We start from the raw sequence: 20,235 nt of genomic DNA, 5'->3' as shown, positions 1-20,235 counted from the left end.
GCCATGCAGTTTTATCTCCGGGGAGAAAGTCCGGGAGCCCGAGCCCAGTCCCACATGGTGTGGCTTTGGTACGCCCCCTGGAACTGAACCCCTGCAAAAGTCATTATGATTCATACAGATCAGAGTTATACGTCCCAGGCACCGCACAGATCAGCCCTTGGACCCCCTCTCGCCTGGATAATCGGCACACTTGCCGAAGATCGTCACTGGGCTACACCCTCTGGCCATCCGAACGTCGCTTTCGGGAGATGGCCAGTATGGAGTCCCGCACCCCAAGGTCGTAGGCAAGTGGCCCCCAGTGGGCCACGCTTTCTTGCCTAAAAACTGCTTCTTTTCGGTCTTTCCCGCCCTCTCAATCCTTTCGGCGCCCCGCTTGGGACTCGGGGTCGGTTGATAATTTATAATCCACCTCGTCAATTTTTTTTCTCTGATAGATCTGGGACGATTCCCGGCCATTTTGACTCACTCGCCTCTACCGCACTCTACTCGCGTGTTTCCTTCACGCTTCGTCGGCCTTTATCCTCAAAGGGTCTCTCTCGCTAGAGCTTCTGCCCGCGTCCGTCCCGATACAACTGCGACCCGTGCAGACATGGGCCCGACTAATCTAGAAGTAGAGCAGACTGTCCTCGCCGATGCGCCGGCCGCTCGAGATGAGGAAAAAGCCACTGTTAATGCCTCCAACTCGCCTGACGAAAAGCAAAATGAGGAGCTAACGTTTGACACGGGCTTCTTCTCCTGGCTTCAAGTGCTAGGCTCGTTCTTTCTCTTCTTTAATTCATGGTATGTGGTTCGAGACGAGACATGCGGTATCAGCATGCTACATATAGTACGGGACATGCGCTGACATGTTAATGAACAGGGGTGTCATCAACACATGGGGTGCATACCAAACCTATTATGAACAGACATTGCTCGCCGACACGTCTTCATCCACAATCGCCTGGATCGGGTCGTTGCAGTCGTTCCTTCTGATGTTGATTGGCGTCATCACAGGCCCTCTCTTCGACGCAGGCTATTTCCGGGGACTCATTGGGTTCGCAAACTTCATGCTACCATTTGGCTTGATGATGACTAGTCTTTCGACCAAGTACTGGCACCTCATTCTCGCTCAAGGAATCTGCGTGGGTCTTGCGGCTGGCTGCCTCTTCGTGCCTTCTGTCGCCATTCTACCACAGTACTTTCGCCGCAAGAGAGGTTTCGCGAACGGACTTGCCGCCAGCGGTAGCAGCATTGGCGGTGTCGTATATCCCATCATGTTCAATCAGCTGCAGGAGAAAATCGGATTCCCGTGGGCCACTCGAGCTATCGGATTTCTCTGCTTCGGAACCACCTTTATCTCGTTTAGCATCATGCGAGTCCGGTTTGCGCCAAAAGAGAAACGCAAGCTTTACCAGTTCTCTGCTTTCAAAGATCCTGCATACTGCCTGTTCGCCGCGGCAATGTTCCTGGGTTTCCTAGGCTTTTACAACTTCCTTTTCTATGTGCAGTCTTACGCCATCGACACCGGAATTGTGGATTCAAATTTGGGCTTCTACCTGCTGTCCATGCTCAACGCTGCCTCGACCTTTGGTCGTATTGGACCCAACTTCATCGCGGACCATACCGGCCCCCTCAACATGCTTACGCCCGCCGTTACTATCACGTCAATCTTGGCCTTTGTCTGGATCCGGGTCCACACGGTTGCCGGTATGATTGTCTTGACCATCCTTTACGGTTTCTTCTCAGGTGGATTCGTGTCACTCCCGCCTGTGGTGATGGCGAGCATGACACCGGATGTTCGGGATCTCGGTACCCGCCTCGGTATGGTGTTTGCCATTACCTCCATCGGCCTATTGATTGGCACACCTATTGGCGGAGCTATTCTGGCCGACACCAACAACTACCTAGGTGTCCAGCTCTTCACTGCTTGCTGTCTTATTGCATCTGCCGCGCTCATGGCCTCCCTGAGATTTGTACGCTCTGGTCCTCACCTGGTGGCCAAAGTTTGATTGAGTTCTAGTCAGCAGGAGAAATCTTGTTGCTATAATCTTGTCGTCACGCTAAAAATGCCACTGAAAGTAATGTCAGGATGTCGATGAATGCTGGCCGTAAAATCGGTCGGTTTAATAAAAGCATGTTACCGAATTTAGAATATTATATATCAAAATGAACCGCTTTCTTAATCATCAACCTAAATTCGCTTTTGTCTTATCAAATAGCCAAATATTTCCTCGAACTTTGGGGCTCTGTTGCAATGATACATGTATTCAAAATATGTACTATCAGCAAACCGGGTAGAGATCAGCCTTATTCTCACTACAAGAAGTACCCATGGTCTTCATGAATTATACATGGATAATTGAAAATTAATGTAAAAGTTGTCATTTCCTAATCTCACTCTGTCCATGATGGGTATAAGTGACAGTGCAATCGCGTTCAAATCCCGGAACACCCTGTACAAGTCCCCATGCAAAAGACCAAAAATACCATTTCTATTTAATATACTCACGGTCGCATCGCTTTTTCATTCTTGTATTTTCTTCAGGTCTATGAGACATCTTCTGGGTTGACCAGGAAGTCTTCGCCTTTGTCTCTCACGTGCTCGAGTTTCTTGTCTCGACTACACGGCTTGCGCATGTCGAAGGCGTCTTCGCCAGATTCTGACATGCCCGTTGGGTCGTCGCTGTAATAGTTCACCACTCGTCGGAATACAGAGTACCTGTCGGTGTTAGTATCTGTGGTGATTTGTCATAACATTCCGCATGCCCCAGTTATACGCACCCCATGCCTTTATACATATCCACGGCTACCTTGTTCCCTGCTCGGACATAGAGATCCACAAACCAGGCATCGTTAATGTCTGATCCTTGCTCCAGCTGCTCTGTCAATCGGCTAGCATAGCCGAGTCGGCGCCAGGCCGGTGCAACTGTCAAGACGGTGATATGCCCGTGCCACGGCGTGTAATGAGGAGATTCCCTCATTGATGGGTGCTGCTCTTCCAGTTTACCCATAACTACAACTAATTAGCTCATACTCAATGCCAAATCGGAGAAAGATAGCAATCCATACTGTAGCCCACAACGCCCGCATCGCGGTCTTTCACTGTGCTGAACAGGGATGGCCATTTGGTCAAATAGTTCAGGTAGAAGCCCAGGTCATAGTTCTCTGTCAGAGGGTCAAGGTTGGTGAGGTTTAGCGACAGCAAGTCTAGCGGCGACATGCGCGTAATGGAGCTCATCTTGCCTCTTTGTTGGAGAGGCTCTAAAAGGCTTGAAGAATGTGGGGTTGAACGTTGAAGGCGCCTTTTCTGCCAGGCGGTGACGCACCACGGGGGTCGTTAGATTATCGACGACCGCGGGCTTTCTGATGAACGCACACGACTGGCTCGCCGTGGTGTCTTTTGTTTCGGTCTAGAAGTCGTCTTTCCTTCCGCCTTGTGGGCTGACATCGTTCTCTACTCGGATCATGCTGCGCTAGAGCCATCGAACGTTGCGGCTCCTTCCTCAGCACACAATTACTTGTTTCGGCAGTCTATCAACATTTCATGTCAATGATCTCTTCCTTTCCTTTCAACACCATTTTGATTTGATATCCTAGCTTCAAAATTCGCTCTTTACATCCGAACCATCATTCTATTGTTTCCGGAGGTCTCCGATCCCCTCTATCGCTGCAATGCCGCCCCTCCCACCATCTCCCCTGAAACTCTCTCACCGCCACCCCTCAGCCATGGATGACTCGCCAATCTCCCCTGGAACAGTCGGAGTCAATGGATTTGCTCCACAGAGTCCTATTTCACCTCGAACTCCACGGTTGTCTCTGCCGCCATCTCCCGTCATGTCCCGCCAACAAATAATTATCACAAACGGGGGTCGCAACGAGGGTCCATGGATTTTTCTACCGAGACGAGCGGGGGAGGACTTGGAAATCTTGCCGATGAGCTGGCAGACGCATGGGATCAGGAGGAGGAAGGATATGGCTATGCTTCAGGTCAAGATGGAGCCCCGGGGTCTCAGACGATGGGCCACAGCGACGGAGAAGATGCTTATATGCAGTCCGTTCATAATATGCGCGCCCGGTCACCATCGGGGGAACTCTCGCCAGACCGCCGAAATAGGCTTCGGGCCAGCCAGCTCCGACAGCATCGGCGACAAGAATCCCATTACGATGGGTCGGATTACGGGAATGACTCGGATTTTGACGAGGTCGCCGAAATCTCCCCCGCATTGGAACATCAGATGGCTGATATCGAGAGCCTCGCCCGACGGGGTATCGAAAATAACGGCAGTGAGAATGACCATGTCATTCAGCGGACTGTCGAGGCACTTCGAGATATGGGGGCGCAAAGCGGGATTGAGAATAGTGCTATGCGGTAAGCCTTCTATGGAGACAAGTATCTGCAGAACATCCCTAATATTTCTTATAGACTGATTACTGCTCATTCCTCTATCACATCCCACCTCACACACCAAACGCGGACTCTCCAATCCCTCATTCATCCGCTCCTCTTCTCACCATTTCCTCTCCTCTCCGAAGACGCCATTGACTCTCTCATGCCCCTCATTGACGAAGGTCTTCTACCAAATCTTCCATATCCATTCCCCGAACAGCAACGCCATGGTTCCCGACCAGAGACACCTTCACAACCAAGCTCATCCAGCAACCCCCTTGCCTCATTCCAAGCACTCATCACTCAGACCGCCGATATCACCACTTCACTCCGCAGTCTCGGCGATACTCTTTACGAGTCCCGCCAATTGACTTCCACGGCATCACGACGTCTTCGATCTGCCCGGGAACTCGTTGCAGAGCTGCGGCGCGAGGAAGAAAGTCTCGAAGAGGGCTCGCGATGGATTGAGCGCGGCGAGTGGGATCGACGGCTGAAAGACCGTGAAGCTGGTAAGGTATGCGGGGACGTCGTCAGCGGCTTTGAAGCCGTCTGTGGGGAGTGGCGTGAGAAGCTTTTTGGAGCGAACGCCGAAGTGGCTGCTGCGTAGCCCTACCATTAGACGACCTTTTCTTCATTTTTTGAGACTCTGGAAGTTGTATTCCCCTTCAGCATGCTACTAGACTGCTACGAGGTTTTTTCTTTGGCCTTTTTTCTTGTCAGATATCCATTTCCCTGATTGTCTTTTTTTTGTCTCGAATTTACCCTCATTTCTGGGATGCCGTCCAGATGACCTGTCGATATTATATTTCCCATGTTGCTATTTAGATTGTCTTTCACAATGGGTCCTGGGATCTGAGGCAATTCATTTCGTTTTGGATAGGCTTTTGATCTCGTCCTCCTAATTACAGCGGTAGATGGGCTTCGATCAAATGCTGCCACTCATGTCCATATTGTCCAATATCGCCGCCTTCTAGGATCAGAGGTGCATAGTATAGCTAGAGCTGCCAGCAAGCTTCCTATAGAGATAATATTTTTATTCCTTCATTCAAGATTCCTGTCTGACTAATTCGATATGAGTAGGTCAAATAACGTAGGTTCTTCGAGACTACTTGGACGTTCGTTAATTTCCCCAATCTTCGGCATAAATCTATGGAATCCGCCTGAGTGAATTCCCGCCTTTAAGACTTGCCATTTATCTGGTTCCTGGCGAGCTGCTTCTCGATAACAGCCTGGGTAGCAGTTCCTGCATGAACACAGCCAGGGATGTAAAGCGTCGAGAATTGTGGCATACGCCGCCCGTGATCAGAATGTCATATTGGGCTTGAAGCACTGGCATTATTGGCATCGTCACATAGTAGTTATTCCATGGGCCTCACACACACGCCTGGAATCCGTGATCTTTTCTCTCTAGCTCTCGAATCCAGAACTGTCCAAGTGTGTCGGCCCTACATGCTTAAAGTTGATCATACTTGTGAGACTTTTAATCTAGATTTGATCTTGTGGCTATGTCAAACTACGAGATAAATAGTGGAAGTGTTGTAACTTAGATCAAAGCATAGGATTGTGTCGTCTAAAGATGATCCTATTCACTGGAACCCGCTCCAACCAAACGGCACGGGCACGGAGAATGACAATGGCAAGCCATTCGGAGGGGGTGAGGAAATTAAACAACATTGGGAAGCGCAAATGGAAACAGAGGCGGGAAAAAAAAGAAACGATGGACCACGAGGCTCCCAACAGATGGGCAAAGAGGGGGCCGATGATACAGGGTCATTGCAGAGGTCATGAAAAAGAAACATGCGCCGGATAGAAAAAAAAAAGCTTCCGTGTCACTTTTTTGGTTCGCTCCCTAGAGGTGTGGGTAAAATGGAGAAAAAATATGGATCTTCCGATGCACGGGCTCAGCTTTGCTGCTGCTTCCAGCGCGGCACCCACTTGCCACCAGTGCTGGGCTTCGACTCCTCCGGCTTATCGGCAGGGGGAGCGGCCGGGGTCGATGAGGAGGGGTCACGCAGGTGACGAGGGACGAAGCGGTCGGAAGGGCCGTTTTCACGAGGCGGAGGGGCGGAGCCAGAGGAGGCAGCGCCGCGCAGGTGGGGTGGCACGTAACCACCACCAGCTCGGCGCGGAGCAGGCTCCTCACGAACAGGCTCCCGAGAGGGTTCGGGGGCAGGCTCGCCGGTGGCCTCCTTAGCGGCCATCCGATCTCTCCAGCTAGAGCCACCAGTGCGGGAAGCCAGGTTGAGACGAGGAGCAGTCCGTTCGGTAGGTTCGGCTGAGGTTGGGCCACCAAAGCGGCGAGCAGAACGGCGGGCTTCGGCCTCGTCCTCGCGCTGCTTCTGTCGGATTGCGATCTCGTCGAGTTTGCTGAACCAGGGGGTGAAAAGTTAGTTATAAAGTTATTAAGAGGGAGAAAGGGGGGGGTCAAAACTAACGATCGCTCTTCCTCGCGCTTCGCCTTCTCCTCGGCCAATGCACGACGGCGTTCCTCCTCGCGGGCCACACGCTCCTCCTCCTCGCGTTGCATGCGCTCTTCTTCTTCCTTGCGACGGCGCTCTTCCTCTTCGCGCTCCTGCTTCTCGCGGCGGCGGCGATCTTGGACCTCCTTGATACGCTGCTTCTTCTTGGCCTCGAATTCGCGCTCGGCAGCCTTGCGGCGCTTCTCGAATTCCTCGTGGCGCTTCTCGGAAAGATCCTTGCGGAAGCTGGTGAATTGGGGTACAAGACGGCTCAGGCGGTGTTTGAGGGCAACAGCCTCGGAGTGCTTCTGCTTGGCCTCCTTGAGAGTCTCGGCCTTTTGCTGCTCGTAGAGCTCCATGTCGTGCTTCTTCTGAGCCTCGTAATCGGCGGGAATGTGCTTCAACTCCTCGCGACGGAAAGCACGCTCCAGATGGTCAATACGCTTGGCAGTGGTGCGCACACGGTCATTGAGCTCGTTCTTCTCCTTCTCGAGCTGGGCGAGCTTGATGGCACGCAGGCGGTTGGCATCCAGATCCTCCACATCGAGTTCGCTAATGTCAATGCCCTTAACACCAGTCTTGAGCTCCTCGATCTGCTTCTTGAGCTCCTCCTGGCGAATACGGTCCTGCTCATCCTTGATACGCTTCAGCTCGCGGTCACGCTGCTCATCAGCGAGACGCTGCTTCTCGGCCTCCTGAAGCTGCTGAGTACGAATGCGCTTGCGGGTCTCCTCTTCGCGCTGCTTCTTCTGGAGGGCGTCGGTCGCAGCCTCCTTCTTCTTATCGATGATCACACGACGAGCCAAGGTCTCCTCGTGTTCCTGTGCGGCACCGGCCAAAGCGCGAGCCTGAGCAGCCTGCTTGGCTTGGAGAAGAGCCTCATTATAGGACGGGTCCACGTACATGCAGGTAACGTGAAGGGTCTTGGCGAGGCGAGCGACCTGGAAGCGGGCAATCTCAGCAGGAGTGTGCTGGAGACGCTGGACGGAGCCAATCTCGCTCTCGGCAGAGCCGGCGGCGCTGCCAGCGTGCATAGCCTTGGAGGAAGAGAAGACATCCGAGTCGAACGTGAGAACACCGGAGATGTGATCGACACGGATAGCGAGGTCACCCTTCTTGCAGCCGTTCATGATGAACTTCTCAATCATAGCAGGGGTGATCTGGAAAGGATCGGGGAATTGAGCAAGCTCGTAGACAAACTTGAGCTCAACGGACTCGTAGACCTGGGACAGCTGCTGGAACAGACGAGTCAGGATGACCTGCTGCAGAGGAACAACATACTTCTCCATCTCTGGGTCAGCACCAATCTGCTTCAAGATGGGAGTGATTTTCTTGCAGATGGACAGAGGATGGAAGTCGACCTCAAGAATGTTGTACAGATCCCGAATCTCAGGGCGAACACGCTTCAGCAGACCCTTGTTCAGGGCATCCCGGAAGAGAACTTGACGGGACGGGGGCTGGGCCATACCCAAAAGGTTGGTAAGGCGGGTGTTCTTGTTCTTGCGGGCCTCATCAACGTCAACCAGAGCACCACGCGAGCGGGTAGTACTGATCACAGGGATGGACAGAGCAGAGAGGAGCACGAAGGAAGCGGCCTTGGTCATATCAGCCTCGGTCACGGAGGGGTTTTCCTTCTTGGTGCTCTGGCCGGTAGCCAGAGCGACGGTGGAGAGGCGGAGCAGGTTGTAGTAGCGGTTCCAGGCAGCAGCGTGGAAAAGGTAGTTCTCGCTAACAAGGAAGATGCGAGCCAGCTTCTCATAGTAGTTGGCCATCATGACGTTCTTAGCGGGACGCTTGCTGAGGTTCAAGAGGGTGTGGATGTCCTCGATGCTACGGAAGGCCTCCTGCCACAGCTCCAGCTCAACAGCAACGTTCAGCTGCTGGAAGCGGGTATCCAAGTGTCGCTGCAGAGTATCGGGGTCGCTGAGGTTGATAGCATGCATCTGGGTGGAGTACTTGGCGGCATTCTGAACGTGGTTGCGCAGCAGCTCGCAGAGACGGCGGAACTCAGTCTTGCGAGTGTACTTGAGGCAGAACTGGAAAGCCTGCAGGGCGGTCGACTGGTACATAATCTCGAGACGGGCATTGTTCTTCAGAATCTCGAGAACGGTACGGTAGGTCTCCCACAGGAATTTGAGCCAGGGGGTGACGACGGCGCGGTCGGTGCGGTCCCGGGACTGTTCACCGGAGACGGTGGCCAGCAGAATGGTCTCGGGGGTTTCGATAGCCTCCAGATCATCGACGTTAGCGGTGGAGGGGGCGGAAGACTCGAGGGAAGACTGGATCTCGTCGGCCTTCGCTTGAGCCTCGGTGACCTTCTTCTCAGCCAGTTCGATGAACTTCTTGAGAACAACCTCGATGGTGCCAACGTTGGTGTTCTGGGCGATGTTCTTGTATTGGTACAGGCCGTCCTTGGCCGCCTTGCCCTTGCGTAGGTCAACACACAGCTCGACAAACAGGAGCATCACCGGCTCGAGCGAAGCAATCGGGCTGCTACGGGTCCGCTTGGAGGTAACATGTTCGTGAAGGACGGTCAAGGCGGCGGGGGCCTGACCGACGGCGATAAGTTCCTGGGCCCTCTGTAAAAAGTGACATTAGCATTCATCCCAAAAAGAACCTCCTCGAAGTTGTATGTTTCCATCATATCTCCATCGATCTATCTTTCTTGGTTCCCCCTTTCCGAGGTGACAGGGCGGGTCGAGACGCACCTTGAGGACATTCTCAGGCTTGATATGCGGTGGTGGCGGCATGATGGGCAATCCACCCCTTCGGGCGATGGGTTTTCGGGGAAAATTCGAAGAGTCGAAAACGGGGAAAGAGTTGCAGGCGTCTCGCACACGGGCAGTGGTCTAAGACCGACGTTGAAAATGCTGCCACGCGAAGTCCCTTGACCTAGAGGGGGAGAAGTGCCTGTTGTGCGTGAGCCAGCGAAAATTGCCCGAGTGTTCCCACTTCGGGCTAAGCGATGGGGCAGTCACGTGTAAATTTTCTGCCTGAGGCGGTCGAGTCGGAACTGTGGAAACTCATACGGCGGTAAATCAAATACGATTGGGGATGGAGAATGGAGCCAAAATTACGCAACAAGTCTTTCCGCGTGAAACTTTATTTGCGAAGATTAGTCCGAATGGAGTACGCCGCTCACACTCCTCCCTCCATTCTAAGTCCCCCTCTTGAACGATGACGATACGACCCGACGGGGCTGCCAGAACAAAGGATATTAGCGAGTTTATTTAGCAGTGTGTGAGTTCGGTGTTAGCCAATGTTATATCTTCATGCATCATTCGTCTTGAGATCGAGGTGACACATTTTATAGAACATAAAGATAACTAGGTACATTTCAGCCTCCAAAAGGAACAAAATGGACGATCATGAAAACACAGCAGGTCTCGTACATGGACAATGTGCGTGGATGGCCCCAATCAATTAGAGAATTGAATTCCGCTCGAGCGGTCCTAAGAGGGATTACTGCCGGACTCTACACAGCGAACTGTCGTACTACCAGGACTGGACAAGGGGGGGAAGGTGGCTGATGACTAAGGATGCTGGTCTCCAAGCGCTCTGAAATGAATGGCATCAAAAGTGAACGATGGTATCTGTTTCGATAACGAAATTGACTTTTCAAGGCACTGAGAGGCATTGAGATATCAGGGGACCCAAGTATGAGAATATGCGATCGGGAGTTTCGTTTCCTTCTTTTAAAATCATAGGACCCCTCAGGCAGGCTTGACAGGGAGTTCTGATTCCCATCTGGGCGACTGGCCAGCAACCTATGATATGATCCTGTACTCTCTGTCGTCTGCAGATAATCCGATGGGTCAGATTGTATGAGGGATGTTTGCAGGGTGAAGTGGACCACATGGAGGTCACCGGTACCTAGGGTAGCCGAGACCAACTATTGTCGCACTATCGAGGGGGTGAGGCCCCGGTCGGTACCGGGTACCTCTGTTTCGCGTACGGGGGAAATACGGGGGGATTACTTACCTGCAGCGGCCAGGACGAAAGCCAAGAGAGCAAAGACCCCCCGAACACCAACGGGGAAAATCCCTCTCCAGTTGTTGTTCCTCTCCCCCCGACCTCGTCCCTTCCTTTCGACCTGCCACTCTCTTTTGCTATTCCTTTCTCTGTTCAACATCGTCGATTCCTGCCTCGACAACCTCTCCGTCTCTGCCTCGCGAGACCTGGTCCCCTTGTCTGCCCTCTCGTCCAAACCCCCTTTCTCGACTTGCGCGCGACCGACCACCAATCCACCACCCACCATCCACCATGCCTGCTTACGAACTGCGCTCCGGGGGTGATGTCAAGAACAAGAAGCAGAGTGTTGCCGACCTCAAGTACCGCCGATTGACCGAGCTCAATGCCCGCTTGAAGGAGGATTTGGACCGTCCGCGGGTCAGGGTGTCCGAAGCTGCTATGTCGTGCGTGCCCCCTCTCCCCTGGACAAGGTGCCGTGCCAACACCACACCACACCACACCACACCATGATGGCACCCCCATTCATTTTAATCCCCCCCCTTTTCACCGTGCTGACATCTCTCGTCAGGCTCATCACCTACTGCAACAACACTCGCGACTTCATGGTGCCCTCCGTATGGGGACAGGTATGCAACCCCGAATCCCCCTCGGCGCAAATCCCGCTAACCCACTTGCCAGGTCGAAAAGCGGGAAGATCCCTACGCTCCCCAGCAGCAAAACGGCTGCTGCACCGTCATGTAATGGCCCTCATGACGAAGACCTCCCTCGATCGCCACGACACGATTTCTCTATTTGTTCTCCCACCTTTTCTTCACCTAATTTTTTCCCCCGGATTCCTGCCGTCTGTCTTCAATACCACCCCTTGGGCCCAAACAAACACATTCGCCGATCGCTGACCTGCCGGGCGCGGGCTTGCGAGACGTGGATGTGAAGAAATCATGTTGCTGGCCCTGCACGAAGCCCTACCGACATCTCCGGCGGGGGGTTTGAATGCGATCGCATCTTGGTCCATCTTGGTCTCGCGTGCTCCATCATCAGACCCCTCGCTTTTCCCCTCCATTTGCACTGGAAAATGGTAGCTGGGTATAGATCGCACTGGACGATGCGATCTGTTTCCTGCGTTGCCCTGTCTCTTTTACTACTTGATTCACCTGTTTTGACTTCTTTTTTTTTTCTTTCTTTTTCATTTCTTCAACCTCTAACCTTCTTCACTTTGATCTTGTTCTTATCTTCGATAGCACCATTCCCCCTTTGTCGTCCATGTGTTTTGGAGCCAACTTTCCTTTGTTCTCTGGGATTATTAAAAAACCTCTCTACGACCTCTGCGACCCTGCCGCATGAGACTCGGGTTGTCATTCGTGTATCATAGATTCGATTCGCATTCAATGACCAAATACATTCTAATCGCACCTGTATCCAGTAAACCGGTTTGGGCCCTGGAGGCTTTTTGTTTCCTAGTCAGCATCAACCCGTGCACTCTTCGCCGTCCCGACTGAATGGGTCGTTGGCCCAGAACCCGGTGTTTCAGCCCCGAGTCCCAGGCCCCTGATATGCGTCCCCGGGTACATGCAGCGTCACCGAACGCACCGAATCCTCGCCCCACTGACATCATTCCCTCAGTCCCCCTCCCTTGGCCATCACCAATTCCAATCGCACACTATACTTGTATCCTTGGCCGACAGAGCACCGGCTGCCAATTTTCGCCCGATGCTTAAACTCCCAGCCCGTTTAGCTCGTGGAAGAAACAACCCTGGGCCCGCTCGACCCAGCCGTTCTGCAGGGGCAGCCCCGTAGTTTCTGCACCAAGGATCCGTCCGCTCCACTTGCGTATCACATCGCGTCCGTGAACGCTCAGCCTTCCCATTTCACCACCCTCTCTCGCCATGACCGAGCCTACCCCGCCCATTGAGAATACCCTCGCTCAGGGCCCGAGTGTGGCGCCCCCAGCGTCCTCGGCCCCGCCCGCCGATGCTGGGACGTCGGCGCTCGAACGGGTCCAGCTCCCGCGCATTGCGATCCAGTTCTGTACGCAATGTCGCTGGATGCTGCGCGCCGCCTATGTACGTGTCTTGCTATGTGCAAGTGACCCATAGCACCACTGGCAAAGGACTAACTCGAAACCCTCTAGTTCGCCCAAGAGCTCCTCTCCACCTTCAGCACCGACCTCGGCGAAGTCGCCCTGGTGCCCCGGACCGGCGGCGTCTTCACTGTCACCATCTGGCATGCCCGGCCGAGCTCCACGGCCGGCACGATCGAGACGCAGGAGACCCTTCTCTGGGACCGCAAGCGAGACGGGGGATTCCCAGGTGCGTATACCGATATACCGATTATCCCCGATGGTTGGACTGGTTGGGGGACTGGGGAGCGAGTGCTGATGAATTGTGACGCTACAGAAGTCAAGGCGCTGAAGGCGCTGGTGCGGAACGTGATTGCTCCGGAGCGGGATCTGGGGCATACGGATCGGGCGTTGAAGAAAGATGCCGAGAAGAAAGAGAAGGAGAAGAAAGAAGCAGAGACGGAAGGAGGTGAGGCGGGCAAGAAGGAGTGTGAGGATTGCTCTTGAAGAGACGTTTCATTTTGTAGATTGACATGATGCATATTAGCGAGGTTTGTTCAGTTGTCTATTTGAAATACAGAGCTATCAACCACTCTCGTGGTCAATGTATATACACTGGAGTTCTTCCAGAAGGATTGGATGAATGTAGTCGACGTGCCGCTATCGTCAGTCGCCAGAGAACCCAAGGGAATGCATGGAGGTGACCAGGCTTGTCGATTCAGCGAATTCAAGACTTCCGTTGAAAGATACTTCCTATTGATCCCAATACTTGGTCTACGGATACTGCAAGACAAGCATAATCCACACATCAAAGTTCAATATTTATATTGAAAAAAAGGAGCACACCAGCGAGGTTTTGCCAGTATCAGATCTCCGACAGAGGCGAGAAAGCCCGAGGTATGCCCTCCATCCAGTCAGATGGGGTCAGAAACAAAGGATAGAGGAATAGAATAGAAAACAGATCCAAAAGAGCTAACGCCACCTATTCCCGATCCAGATTCTAAGGTGACCGATCCATAAACCACAAATGCAGCCTCCAAATGTGCAAGAAAAAAAGAAACAAGTAAGCGAATAGCACCCGAAACAAGTGCATGATGGACGAGAGTGGCAAAAAGCCAAGCAAGAAAACAAGTGCGTTGAACCATGTCCAGAAATGATCATCGTAGAGGCAAAAGTAGAAATAGGTCGAAGACCCAATGCAAGAAGAGTAAATAAATAATATTAAATACCCGTGGAGCAAGAAAAAAAATAGCCCCCCCCCCAGCAGCCAGTATGGAGCTGGTCAGGTAGGCCCGGTATATTGCTCACCAATAAAGGGGAGGGGGAAGAGAACCGTGATTATAGACAAGTGAATCAGTTCAGCTTTTTCTTGCACAAATGGATCAAGGGCAGACAACAAAATCCAGTCTTTTGGCCAAAGAGGTTTTTACAACGGGGCCTCGGGCTCGTATTCAACCAGTAAATCTGACATCGGCGTCCTTCAAATCATGAAAGGGATCATCAGGTATACAGTCTGTCAGAGACAGCCCAAAATCGTTCTCCAACAAGTCTGAGTCGTGAAATCATACAGCACCGTCAGAATCAACAACGCTCATCACAACAAAAATGCACCATTCATGAGACCATGATCGCATAATACAGCCAACCGGAAGAGGGAAACCGGTCGGGACGTGGAAGGGTAAAACAGGAGAAATGACAAGAAAAGGGAGGAGAAAATTCAACTCTCGCCATGGACTTCCTGCTGATGGTGATTGCGGCGCTTCCAGAACGCGAGCCGGAGTCGACTACGGCGCTTGGGCAGGCGACGCAAGACACCGTTGTGAGAGTCCTCGTGAACTCCTTGCGGGAATTCATTTTTGATGCTCTCGCCAGTAGTGGTGGACTGGGTTGGGCTGCGGGTGCCATTTGCGGTCGCATGAGATGACTCTTTGTGACTTCCATCATCGGGATGTGAGTGGCTTGTCTCCACACCACAGCTGGGGCTGCGACTATAGTTACTTTCCTGGTCCCCTGCATGCGAAGCATACGACGTGCTTGGACGAGTGCTGCTGTCATCTGGGGCTCCGAGGTCGCTTTGAGGAGCGCTGTCATCCGAAACCCGTTTCTCGTCCCCGCTATCCACATGCAAGAAGCTCGTGGCATTAGTCGCGGGTGAGATCGGTGTCATATTGTTGCTATAGGTACTGACGCTGTGCGTCCGTGTGCAACTATTGCGATTGGAATTTGACGGGCCAGATGTACGGACGGACGAGCTGTGATGAGCATGGTGACGGGTTGAGCTTGAGGTGGGTCCTTGGCGGGAGCTGCTTGGTCTCTCGGGTGCAGATTCATTCGTATAATCGCGATCTGTGATGCTTGGGGGAATACCTCCACCGTTGGTGGCTGAGTTGGCATAAAGTACAGCCGCCAAGACGGCTGGGTCCCCTGGGGGGCGATTTGTGGTATCGGTCAAGGCTGTATGATACTGCGTACTCACAGACCCTCTTGTTGACTGTGGCGCACCGGGGATCGAGAAGTATGAGAGGTCTGGCATCGCGCTAGACGATTTCCGGGAGGCAATCTCCGGCACGATTGGGCTGCCTGTAATCTCGATCTGAGGACCTGGTGTATCAGGCGATACTACTGGCTCGATGTTGTTCTCGTTATATGCATCAGGTGAAGTTCCATAGTCTGATGACCCAGGAGGATGAAATACGTCCTTTGAGTCGTCCGTGGACTGGACAGGAAGAGCTTTTGGAGTACTCTCCTCAGATTTGGCTGACTGTACCGCCGGGCTGCGAGAACGAGGGGAAACCGCGGTGCTCTGAACACCATGCTCGATAGGCAAACCTTGTTTCCGTAGCTCATCGTTGGCATGTTGTTTCCACTGAGCCTGGTTTTGTTTAATGTGATCAGCAGTAAATTGCAACTGCGGTAGAAGGTCGGAGATGCCTTCAAAAAGTGGAAGAGCGAAAATAGACATAAATCCAATTTGGCCCGTAGCCAATTTGTAGATATTGCCCAGCTCTGGCGGACCGCCAAAGAGCGCGGTTTCCATGCCCACTTCCTTCTCCATCTCGCCCTGGTTGGCAAACTCCTCTTGTAAAATCAGAGTCCATTTTTCTGCAATTTTCCAGGGCCGCGCCACGTTGCTGATATCGGCACATTTAATCAACAAACCACACAGCAGAGTCTTGTACATTTCGATATCTTGGGGCTTCCAGCCATCAACTGACTTGCCGTTCTCATAAAACTTCTCCTCCAAGAAACCCATCCGTTCCATAAACTTCTGGTGTACGCCCATATCGGTTGCCAAAATGGAACTGATGAGGAGCTTTCGAAGTTGCTTGTCTTTGAAAGCAGCGGGCCAGTGACGACGAAGAATCTGGGAGAAGGCGGCGCAATGGAAAGCTTCGAGGACGGAGTTATCGTTGTACAATTGAGCCAAGGGTGCGTTGAGCTTGACAAGGAAGAAATTGTTGACACCAGGGTGACCAACATCATGGCCAATCGCAGAGATGAGGAGCGTAAGAGCGTCGAAAGGAGTGAGAAGAGTAGCAATGGGAGTTTGCGATACGGTGTTTTGACCAATCGGTTTGTAGGGAGGCAAAGCGCCAATGCGAAGCAGGAAGCAAAAGACCGACTGCAGAACATCAATGGCGTGGCGGAAGTTGTGGTAGAGGACGAAGGAGTTGTAAGCAGCCCGACAGGCGAGCAAGAACGTTTGCAGCTCCCCTGGAGTCAACCGCCAATGTTCTAACCCGGGCATATCGTAGGCATGAGAAATCATCTCACAGGCAGCAAAGACTAGTTCATCCTCCGAAAACTCATGTGCCGAGAATTCCCATCTGCCAACTTGTTCCTTGATATAGATGGCACGCTCAGGTCCCACATCAAGATCGGGTTCTTGAAAATCATCAATGATTTCCTCGGGATTGCAGATTCCTTTCATGAGTTTGGATACCATCGCCTCTCTCAGATAGGAATATGGCTCTTCCTCATGAACCCCAACCCAAGAAAGCTTGCGCAACTTCTTCCGCGCTAAAAACCGAGACATCTCCTTCTGGGCGGTCCGCCGGGTCCGATATGCATGGACGACCAACCCCTGGATCCGGGACCGATCAAGTGGGGTCATCAGGACATCCACCGCGCCGGCATCGAGGCACCTTGCGATTTGTTTGTGCTCGAGAGTCACTGGATTCCGAGCTTGCGGCTCGCTGATTGGCTCCGATGTGGGATCGCCAGACGCGTCCGAGCCAGCGGCGCGCAGGATGGCGATGGGAATGACAAGGTTCGGCCCATCATGAACTTGTATATCGGTAGAAACGCCGGAAAGAAGCGCTAGGCCGGGCGCTTCATCTAAGTGTGAGGAGAAAGTGAAAGTACGCTGAATGGATCCCGGGGATGGGGGCGCATTGTCCGTCCACGAGGCCCGGCTCGCCTTGCGTCGGGCCAGATTTGACTCATCACTGCCAAAATCAATGCCAAAGAACGCAAATATCGGAGGACAATCACTGCCTGATCGGTCACTGAGCTCGGCAAGTTTGTTGGCAAAGGAGGATCCGGTCTGGCATAGGTAGACTAAGCCATCATTAGCAAGAGGAACGACCGAGCCAGGGGGCAATCCAAAAAAAGAAAAAAAAGTATAGACCAAGGCAAGAACTCACTCATTTTACACACACCCAACAGGTGCTCTACATCGGCCTGTAGCGCTTCCGGTTCCTCAGGAAGATTCAAGGACCCGATTGACGACAGGGTCGATGTGTCGATGGAATTTCGACGCACCCATCTTTCCGATCGGACTCGGTCGTCAATGTAGACGCCCGAACATTCCACGGGATCGACCATCATGTAACACACAGGAGGCGTTCGCACCGATTCAGGCCACGCCGCTGGAGTTGCGGGACTGTAGCCAATGGGTTGATTGAAGAGAAAAGGAAATCGAGGGGATTGGATCTGCCCTGCTTCGCATAAGGCTCGAACGACCGTGGGGGGAGAAGAGGGCAGTAGGGAGGCGACTCGAGGGAATCCAGAGACGACCGAGACAAAAAGGCGAGGAGATTCGGTAGTCCGAGGAAAAAGGATCAGGGGAGACCAGAGACGTGTGAGTCGTGGCGGACGGGTGTTTCAAAGACGGGGGTCGAAGAAAAAAGCGGAGGGAATAACGAGCGGCGAGACGTGAAGCGACCCGGATCAAGCGTCACTGAATGGATGCCAGAGAACAATCTCTTTCTCAGACAAACAAATTATCTCCAGCGAAGGAACGACAAGAGTCGGCCAGCCTAACACACAGCGCCCGAATCAAACAATGGAGTTGTTCGCTGCAGCGATCCAGCCCGAGTCGCGTTATGGACTGGACGATCCGAGACAACGCAGCGGCCGTCGCACCTCGCACTGGGAACAGATCGCGCGCAACCCGACCGGTGGGCGACTCGGAACAGGCGATGATTCGACCGGAGTGCCGGTCCAAAGGAGCGATAGTAGGATGGGCTTGTGGAAGCGGTCCGTAGAATCGGAGGAGGAGAGCCGAAGACGTTGCTGGTCTCTCGGGCTTGGGATGAGATTGGGGAGTTCGAGTTTCGAGTTTCGAGTTTCAGAGAGGGAGCGAGTCGTCAGGACGACATGATCGAGGCTGCAGCCGAGCGGGTATTGGGATTCAAGTATGGCTCTCGGGTTAGAGGGGAGGGGCGAAGGGTGGAGGATGGGGCGGTGGGTAGTTTGGAGGGAGATGGAAGTTGAGAAGTCAAGTAGTCAAGAAGTTCGAGGGCGAAAGGCAAAACAGCGAAGTGGAGGGGGAGGAGCGGGCGCACGGGGAAGGGGCTTCTTTGCTGCTTCCAGAAGGCCGAGGGGGGCGGGACGGGATGATCGTCTCTGCACGTATTTTACATTTCGTTCGAGGCCTTACCTTAAAATTACGGCACAGAAAACGTCGCGATGTGCAAAGATACGAAGATACGCCTCCCCCGAGATACCCAAGATACCCAGGATACGCAGATAACCAGGGCCCTTATCGATAGACGACGATCCCATGACCACGAATCTCTCTTTTCTTTGAACTCAATCCTCAGCTCGTCTCATCTTCATCCTACTCTCATCAGGTCCTTCATATACACTGTGTACCCTGCAGAGCCTCGATCCCAGTTGGTGGAGCCCTCCCAATGACGCTCGCAAGATTTTTTTCTAGAAGGCCCACGGTCTTAGGTAAGCCCCCCCGAAACACTCCAAATTGGCAACATCCTCCGTTCTCAACGCCTGTCATTGGCTGCGCCTACAGTATCCCATCGAGCCTCCGGGGAGTCCGCCGGGCACTTTGGGTGCGAGCGCCAGAGCGAGGCCAGACGGCATGCCTCCACTGGCTGAGACGCTGCAACGATGAAAGTGGATAGTGGAGATCGGGTCCGGTGTGAACATGCTTCCCAGCAGCCCCCTCCCCTCTCCCGTCGCGTTTGGGGGCTTTTTTTGTGTGACTGGTGAATTAAATCCCTTGGTGGCGGTGTTCGTGTGTGCGATAATTCAACCGTATCCACTCATCCAGCTTTCTACTACTCCTCGACAGTCTTTTTGCAATGTTTATATAATTCATCCCCTATCGGTACCAATCATTTGTCCCCAATGTTCAGCTGTGATGATTTCCTTTTATGATTTTCGCCAGGACTCTCTCCATGGTCCTTCCCTCGATTTCCGGCTGAGACTGGCTGATCCAATTCCGCAATGATCTCATCGACCTCTGAGGGGATGCGTCACTGTTCGTCGTTCCCTAACTCTGTTCTGTTTTTGAAGGGGACCCCCCTCCCCTTTCGTCAGCTTTGTCACAGTGCTCACTCCGCGTCACTCCCGACTCAACTGGGGATGGCCCCTGCACATTGACTGGACCAAAGCCCTCGTCACTGACGCCAGGCCGGGGTTGGTCAAGATGGAACACGCCACCGTTCCTGGGTCGCTGCATCTCTCTCCTCCTCGCTAACCTCCTTGGCCACTCAAGGGTCCCCAACTTGCTCCCGTCACCCAGCTAACTTTCAGCCGATTCCTGTGCGATCGTCCATGGTTCAGAGGGCGATCACAGCACAGCTTATGGGTGGGTGACTGTCTCAATCACCCACCCCCACTCCGATCCCAGTTCGACCTGACATGGGCAGCGGAAACACTAGCGCAGCCCCAACGTCCCTAGAGACGTATTGACGGGCGTTCCATTTCATTTAATTTGGGTTTTATTTCATTTGAATTTGGAATTGCTTAAATCCTTGTCATCAATTTCCGTCCCGTTTTCTTTTTTGCTGCGATCCATCATCAAAGCACTGATCTCTTGATTTCTTCACAAGATGATAACAACAGACTCGATCCTTGGGGCATAGCATCCCAGCTCCCCTGGTTCGCATCCCCCTCACACACATCTCACTCAACCA

General features: G+C 53.0%; 7 protein-coding genes across 7 annotated transcripts; 4 read left to right on the top strand and 3 right to left on the bottom strand.

Moving 5' to 3' along the window:
* Window positions 1-589: 589 nt before the first annotated feature.
* Window positions 590-1,988, top strand: N7462_003038 (MCT family MFS transporter; the record flags this gene model as incomplete). Its single annotated transcript, XM_057074764.1, has 2 exons — window positions 590-780; window positions 860-1,988. The coding sequence occupies 2 exons, from the start codon at window positions 590-592 to the stop codon at window positions 1,986-1,988; spliced, it is 1,320 nt and encodes a 439-aa protein (XP_056934269.1).
* A 538-nt stretch (window positions 1,989-2,526) lies between these two features.
* Window positions 2,527-3,217, bottom strand: N7462_003037 (peptide alpha-N-acetyltransferase complex B subunit NAT3; the record flags this gene model as incomplete). The annotated part of the gene is made up of 3 exons (XM_057074763.1): window positions 2,527-2,698; window positions 2,761-2,992; window positions 3,049-3,217. 3 exons carry the CDS (start codon window positions 3,215-3,217, stop codon window positions 2,527-2,529), a joined length of 573 nt encoding a protein of 190 aa, XP_056934268.1.
* Window positions 3,218-3,863: 646 nt separating this feature from the next.
* N7462_003036 (uncharacterized protein) lies at window positions 3,864-4,973 on the top strand (the record flags this gene model as incomplete). The annotated part of the gene is made up of 2 exons (XM_057074762.1): window positions 3,864-4,348; window positions 4,403-4,973. 2 exons carry the CDS (start codon window positions 3,864-3,866, stop codon window positions 4,971-4,973), a joined length of 1,056 nt encoding a protein of 351 aa, XP_056934267.1.
* A 1,294-nt stretch (window positions 4,974-6,267) lies between these two features.
* Window positions 6,268-9,575, bottom strand: tif32 (putative eukaryotic translation initiation factor 3 subunit EifCa; the record flags this gene model as incomplete). The annotated part of the gene is made up of 3 exons (XM_057074761.1): window positions 6,268-6,733; window positions 6,802-9,404; window positions 9,534-9,575. 3 exons carry the CDS (start codon window positions 9,573-9,575, stop codon window positions 6,268-6,270), a joined length of 3,111 nt encoding a protein of 1,036 aa, XP_056934266.1.
* A 1,513-nt stretch (window positions 9,576-11,088) lies between these two features.
* On the top strand, window positions 11,089-11,538 carry N7462_003034 (guanine nucleotide-binding protein subunit gamma; the record flags this gene model as incomplete). The annotated part of the gene is made up of 3 exons (XM_057074760.1): window positions 11,089-11,240; window positions 11,366-11,423; window positions 11,476-11,538. 3 exons carry the CDS (start codon window positions 11,089-11,091, stop codon window positions 11,536-11,538), a joined length of 273 nt encoding a protein of 90 aa, XP_056934265.1.
* Window positions 11,539-12,680: 1,142 nt separating this feature from the next.
* Window positions 12,681-13,360, top strand: N7462_003033 (Rdx family protein; the record flags this gene model as incomplete). Its single annotated transcript, XM_057074759.1, has 2 exons — window positions 12,681-12,857; window positions 12,926-13,360. The coding sequence occupies 2 exons, from the start codon at window positions 12,681-12,683 to the stop codon at window positions 13,358-13,360; spliced, it is 612 nt and encodes a 203-aa protein (XP_056934264.1).
* Window positions 13,361-14,570: 1,210 nt separating this feature from the next.
* On the bottom strand, window positions 14,571-17,680 carry pdeB (3',5'-cyclic-nucleotide phosphodiesterase PDE2; the record flags this gene model as incomplete). The annotated part of the gene is made up of 2 exons (XM_057074758.1): window positions 14,571-17,413; window positions 17,500-17,680. 2 exons carry the CDS (start codon window positions 17,678-17,680, stop codon window positions 14,571-14,573), a joined length of 3,024 nt encoding a protein of 1,007 aa, XP_056934263.1.
* Window positions 17,681-20,235: the final 2,555 nt, after the last annotated feature.

The sequence above is a fragment of the Penicillium macrosclerotiorum genome (assembly GCF_028827735.1).
Source record: "Penicillium macrosclerotiorum strain IBT 26536 chromosome Unknown utg000003l_segment0_segment0, whole genome shotgun sequence".
NCBI lineage: Eukaryota > Fungi > Ascomycota > Eurotiomycetes > Eurotiales > Aspergillaceae > Penicillium > Penicillium macrosclerotiorum.
This window is presented reverse-complemented; position numbering and strand designations above follow the sequence as displayed.